Raw genomic sequence first — 7012 nt, forward strand, 5'->3', positions numbered from 1 at the left:
TTTCATTTCAGATTTGACGGTGTTTGAATAACTTGCTATATTAGTTCAAAAACAAAATGAGCGCTTTATGCATTGTGTTGCAGAATCCAAATAGACTCACAGTAGAGCGGAACGACTGCATGTCTGTCAAGCACATTGCATTCTTGAATGCATGTTTGCCTGAGTAATCTTTTCTTCTGTTTTATATTTCTTCCAGTGTTTGCAAGAGGGTGGTGCTAAGGAGTGAAAGAAAGCCCCAATTTCTTTCCCACAGATTTTTAGAGGCAACACCTTCGCGTCCTGACCCCAAACTGCAGGTTGCATTGGTTCACAGCATGACTGTTGCCACAGGCGACCCAGTTGATGAAGCCGCAGCTCTCCCGGGTCAGCCACAGGACACGTATGACCCGGAACCAGACCATGAGTGCTGCGAAAGGGTGGTCATTAATATCTCTGGCCTGCGTTTTGAGACGCAGCTCAAAACTCTGTCCCAGTTCCCAGAGACATTGCTCGGGGACCCCAAAAGAGAATGCGCTACTTTGACCCCCTGAGGAACGAGTACTTCTTCGACAGAAACCGCCCAAGTTTTGATGCCATTCTCTATTACTACCAGTCAGGCGGCAGGCTGCGGAGACCTGTCAATGTGACACTGGATATTTTTTCTGAGGAGATACGTTTTTACGAGCTCGGGGAAGAAGCCATTGAGATGTTCAGGGAGGATGAAGGATTTATTAAGGAGGAGGAGAAACTCCTGCCAGAAAATGAGTTTCAGAGGCAGGTGTGGCTGCTCTTTGAGTACCCTGAGAGTTCAGGGCCTGCCCGGATTATTGCCATCATTTCCGTCATGGTCATCCTCATATCTATAGTCAGTTTTTGCCTGGAGACACTTCCCGTGTTTCGCAGTGAGGAACTGGACCCCCACAAAACGTCCAGGAGCTCCAACTCAACAAGCAGCTACACCTCCACCTACTTTACTGACCCCTTCTTCATCCTGGAGACCCTTTGCATCATATGGTTCTCCTTTGAGTTCCTGGTGCGTTTCTTTGCATGTCCCAGCAAAGCGGGCTTCTTTGTCAATATCATGAACATCATTGATATCGTGGCTATAATACCTTACTTTATCACCTTGGGCACCGAGCTAGCAGAGAAGCCGGAGGATGGTCAGCAAGGCCAGCAAGCCATGTCACTTGCCATTTTGAGGGTCATCAGATTAGTGCGAGTCTTCAGGATCTTCAAACTGTCCCGGCACTCGAAAGGGCTGCAGATTCTCGGGCAAACGCTTAAGGCCAGCATGAGGGAGCTCGGTCTGCTCATCTTCTTTCTCTTCATCGGAGTCATCCTGTTTTCCAGTGCCGTCTACTTCGCCGAGGCGGATGAGGCTGACTCGCAGTTTATTAGCATCCCTGATGCTTTCTGGTGGGCCGTAGTCACCATGACGACTGTAGGGTACGGTGACATGGTTCCAACGACCATCGGAGGCAAGATTGTGGGATCCCTGTGCGCTATCGCTGGTGTGCTGACCATCGCCTTGCCCGTGCCCGTCATAGTCTCCAACTTCAACTACTTCTACCACAGAGAGACAGAGGGTGAGGAACAAGCCCAGTACCTTAACGTGACCAGCGTCCCCAAGATAGACTCCTCTGAGGACCTCAAAAAGAGCCGCAGCGGGTCAACCATGAGCAAGTCTGACTACATGGAGATCCAAGAAGCTGTGAACAACAGCAATGAGGACTTTCGAGAGGAGAACATCAAGACCGGCAACTGCACCCTAACCAACACTAACTATGTTAACATCACCAAAATGCTTACAGATGTATAACCGCATTGAACTGCCTTGACGAAGAAGGTGAGATGAAGTAGGGGATTGCAACCCCCCCCCCTCCTCGGTTTTGAAGGCTTCAGTCGCCTCATGCAAGAGTTTCAAGACGGGAGAATTGAAATGTGTCCATTTGAGCGAAGGATCGGTAAAGAAGACCTCTCCATCATTCCATCCTCATCATTCCCTGTCACAAGTTCTGGAAAACTTGATCGGCGGAGGACGTTGTTTTGCATCCTCGTGTTCAGTGTCTGCATGGAGTTTGTCTTTTCTATGTGACTGTTCTAGTAGTCGTTCTGCTTGCAACAGTAGCCAAATCGTAGCCTAACCTATAGATGCAAGCGTTACATAAGAGGGACCAATTCCTACTCCCATTTGCCCATTCACTGCCAACCTGAGGACCCCTTGAGTGTATTTGTACCTGGGAAGAACAGCAATTTTGTCACTCCAAATTGATAAGTGGCTTTAAAACACGGAGGAGTTGATGTATATTCGTGAAGAATCACCACGGAGGATGTATTTTTCTGTGAATGCACAAAACGCTGCCTGTCCTGCCAGCCGCAATAGCGTACCACGTGAGGTATCTAAAATTGTTACATTCCATCTTGTGATGGAGAAATACATGCATGACCGATATCGGGGGCTTGAAAAGTCGGTTAAACTGCCACTTTTCTCTATCTCTACGACCATTTTTCCCTCTTTTGCTGCCTAGGATCTCAGTGTGTCCCATGTTAGAGTTAACAGACCTGAAATAGGAACGACGGTTGTTTTGAAGTCGCCCATTTTTCCATCGTCGTCATTCCACTATACTGCATGAGCAGCTGCCCTCCATTGCATCATTTCCTCATGTCACTTACTTTTCCCAGCATTGTAAACTTCCGAGCATTCCATGTGTATGAGAAATGTCTTTTGTAACAACGATCTACCCCTACAAAGCGCCTGACAGGGGCTGCGGGAGTGTAGATATTTTACTGTGACATTGCAGCCAACAACAGCAAAACTCACTAAGTCAGGTCACCAAAGATGAAGTTCACTGCCGTTATTAAATGCATTTTTATGTTCTTTTTACATTTTAGTGCCATTTCATGGTGCATCCTGCTCATAATATGATGCTGGAGAATTTGGATAAAACGATGCTTCCTTGAATAGCTTTTTGTAAGAGATGATAGGAAATATTCTACTACTTTTGTGGTGCATGTCTGGTACACATTCCTTGTAGCATGCATGTAGTAAGAATGATACTTACGAAACTAGGAATAAGTATTCATATCTTTATCAATATAAATATTTTTCTCTGTGAGATTAACGGTATGTGCAATATTATAAATGCTTGTTCTTCGTTTTGAGGTCGCAAGATTTTGCAAATTGTTTTGTATGTTAGTAGGCTAATACATTAGATATAGTGTAATAGCCAACTTTCAGGGTCGAATACCATCAAGGTTGTTCATATCTTGGTTTATGCGGGAAGGAGAGATGCACCAATTAAAACGAGCATTTCAAAGCATCACATTTGGATATGGGGAACTAACTCTGCAGAATCTCGATTCTGATTTAATAACAAGGGATTCTCATGATTTTGTGGTACATTTGACACTTCTACTCTGTAGCTTATACTGCATTGATGTTAAAGACCTCATGAAATCAACGCTTTCGCTCATCCAGTTCAGTTTGAGGCAGAGTAGGCCATTCTTTATTTTTAAAGTATATTAAGATATAATCAAAATTTTTAAGCCTTTTTGAGAACATTAAGCCAAATACAGATTATATCCTCTATTTAGGACACACACACAAAAAAAAAAAGTCAGTGCTCTGGAAGTCTCGTTCTCAACTAGTTCTGACTGGTTAGTCCCCAGTTAGCCCCTGCTGGTAAATAATGTAACTACACCATTATGCATATGCAAATGTATATATCTCCATTAAAATGTAGCCATGTGTATTTATGAAATCCTATTTTTTAAGCAACAAATAAATCACAAAAAAATTAATTTTATTGTTTTTACACTTGTATTTATTTATTTATTTATTTATTTAATATGGTTTTTTCTAGTTAACATTGTTATTTGTAAAACCATTTCATGGGGTCTTTAAAGTGGAAAATGGTAGGTTTTTTTTGTTTGTTTGTTTTTTAAAGTGGTTCAGGACCTATGCAATTTATAGTTAAGAAGTAAATAAAAAAGCTCCGGTAACTAAACGTTACATACCCTTCCACCCCAGTTTAAACACGCCGATCTGCCCAAGGTTTGTCTCAGAATTAGATTCACTCCACTGCCAAAACACTTGGCAGATCTCCCTGCCGCTATGTTTGCTGTTATGCTGGCCGAATGAGATGTAGGCCTCCAGCCACTGAAGCTACGCAAATTCTCTCCGAAAACTTTAAAAAGCCTCTCAGTGAGGCAGTACTGCCATATCCAGGAGCGTGGTGCGCCGTTCACTCCATCCTTTCCAAATGCAAGACTTCTTAAACTAATAACACTTTTATTTCCCCCTGCCCCGGAGCTTCGACGACTGAGGGTCGGGGTACGCTAAGCCATGCTACCTGCTTTCACCAGCTTTAAGGTAATGTTTAGAGAAAGCAGAGGTTGCTTAAGGTCATTTGGAAAAGCGAGCGACGTATCGCAGACGTTACTTTTATGTTTAGCCTTAACGAGCGAGACACTGAAAAGATACTTGAAGTCAACATGAAATGGTTCGCAACCCATTTTAGAGTGTGAAAAGGAATTGACGTACTCTTCGTAGTTTAAGGCATTTATTCATGCATAAATTTAATTTGCATCCATTCCTTCATAATTAAAAAAGCATAGTTTAGAACTGCAGTGGGTTTTTCGTCCTCCTCTCATACTTACCATCGTATCTCGTTTTAATGACTGTATATCCTACATAACATACGCCACTCTGAGGAAGCTTGTCAATCGCCTCAGGAAAACCGACTTTATCGATGTTACTTCTTTTCAGTGTGCGTTGTCGAATGCATGTAGAAGCCCTTTTATATTGGATGTCCATGCATAGGACACGAGCCCTTTCACACTGCCAGGGCTTCAGCTCGCCTTCGAGAGGCGAAGAACTCTTCATAAGATGTCGCGAAGCGCTTAATAGCGAAATACGTCGACGCTCTCAAAGCATCGCGTTTAACAGCGCCTCCATAGCTGCCTCGTTCTGTCCGAAATTGCGAATATATCGTTTTGAAATATATTCACTACGACAGTCCGTCTGTACATTTGTAACACTCTAGAGATTTCGAAATACTTTTAACGCCTGCAAGCGAGCTTTGTGACGATGCTTTCGAAGAACCCGCTGCTTTCATCGTTGTCTTAACACAAGCTATAGCTTTATAAAGACCTCCGCGTGTTACGCAGTTTCTTAATAGTCGACAAATTCACAGCTGCAATTATATCCTTTAAACCTTATCCAAATCTAGATGTATTGTAGTATTAGTATACTTCATATACGTTAAGCACAAACACTGAGGGGAAAAAAAAAAGAACCTGTAATTGTCATAGAAGCTTTGCCTATCGATTATTGCGGTATGTAACTGTATCAGCAATCAAACCACGCCTTTCTATCTAATCAATATTCAACTGAATGTCATTACAGGCTTTACTGTTCACACTCAGGCATGATTTATGGATTTTAAATAAGCCCTCATTTGCTATAAACATGTACATGCAATATGGAAATACAGTGTATATAAGGATGGGTGGACGAATGGACAAACGGATAGATGAACAGACCAAGACTGAGAGGACTGATGAGAAGATGTGATTCAGAAACAGGTCATAACTTGAGGTGCTTTGGGGTTGATGGAGCTCTGAGCTTTGAAGGGAAAGTCAGGCCTTGTTCACACTGCGCAGTAATCCGGTTTGTTTTCTAAATCCAGTCGTCCGTCTGCTGTTTTTAAAGTGACTGGATCTGTTTGTTGAGGTACTGTATATTACTGTGTATCGCTGTCTCACGGTAATGACTTTAAGCGTCAGCTACTGTCTTTTAGTCATATACTGTGTATTTAATTTATCCAATGCATTCATTCATTACGTAGCATATAATAAATACCACATAGTTTAATACACGGAGTAAAAAAAAAAACATGGGTGAGCTGGAGTATGAAAATGATTGAAATCGGATCCGTCTGTTCACACCATTGCGAAAAAGAAGTGTACTTAAATGTATTAAACGTGAACTTCAAAACTATAAAAAGTATATTTTTACACATGTACACTTGCAGAAATGATATATTAATATCTGAACCTGCAGAAGAGATTAATATTGTTAATGTCTGCACTTGCAGATATTATTTAGTAGATAAATGAAATAAAAGGCCACTTAAGTGTACTTAAAGAAAGTATAGTATCATTAGTGTTTCTTAAAAAAGCGCTTAAATAGTTTTAAGCGCACTTTTGTGAGGTTCACGGTTGTTTAAATAACTGATTTTAATAATACTTTGTCATGCTTTAAAATGCGCTTCTTTTGTATTTAAATACGAAGTATTTGATAATACTTTGAACTGCGGAATGTTATTTAATATTTAATTTAAAATGAATATATTTCGCGTTTAATCAATTTCAGCTTTAGCATTGGATATATGGCGCAAATACATTTTAAAAGCTTTTATGGAAATTACTTTCAAATGTATATTTCAGTTCACCTTAAATGTAAACCTATTATATATAATCAAAATGAATCGCATCCAAAAATATGTTTACATGTACTGTGTATATTTATTGTGTATATATAATTGCACACACATGCATGTATATATTTAAGAAAAAGTTGTATGTTTATATATATATATATATATGTGTGTGTGTGTGTGTGTGTGTGTGTGTGTGTATATATATATACACACATATATATACATAAATGATCTAAATATATGTAAAACCTTTCAAAATATGTATTGTGTGTAATTATAACTTTTCAGATGACCTTTGAATGTAATTTGGATCTATTTTGACCTGTATTACTTGCTGCAAAACCGAATTTCTGCTGTCCGTGTGAACAAGGCCTTCTGAAACTATGGATGGTAAATGTTTGAGGTCACGTCTGTGGAGATGCTCCTGACGTCAGCAGGGATGGAGAATGAACTGTGCACATCAGCGGATGAGATATTAGGTGTTGGTCTGCATGTGTCTGTGTGTAAATGTGACATTGTCCCCACATTATCATTCAGGAGGCCTGGTTTTTCATTTCTTGTACAGACCTTTCGTTTTCTAGGGTAAAGAC

General features: G+C 40.8%; 1 protein-coding gene across 1 annotated transcript; it reads left to right on the top strand.

Moving 5' to 3' along the window:
* The first annotated feature begins 243 nt into the window (after window positions 1-243).
* On the top strand, window positions 244-3262 carry kcna2b (potassium voltage-gated channel, shaker-related subfamily, member 2b). The gene is given in 2 exon segments (XM_043223992.1): window positions 244-498; window positions 501-3262. Coding segments are annotated over 2 exon segments (1482 nt in total). The 5' UTR covers window positions 244-314; the 3' UTR covers window positions 1799-3262.
* Window positions 3263-7012: the final 3750 nt, after the last annotated feature.

The sequence above is a fragment of the Puntigrus tetrazona genome, chromosome 23 (assembly GCF_018831695.1).
Source record: "Puntigrus tetrazona isolate hp1 chromosome 23, ASM1883169v1, whole genome shotgun sequence".
Classification (NCBI taxonomy): Eukaryota; Metazoa; Chordata; class Actinopteri; order Cypriniformes; family Cyprinidae; genus Puntigrus; species Puntigrus tetrazona.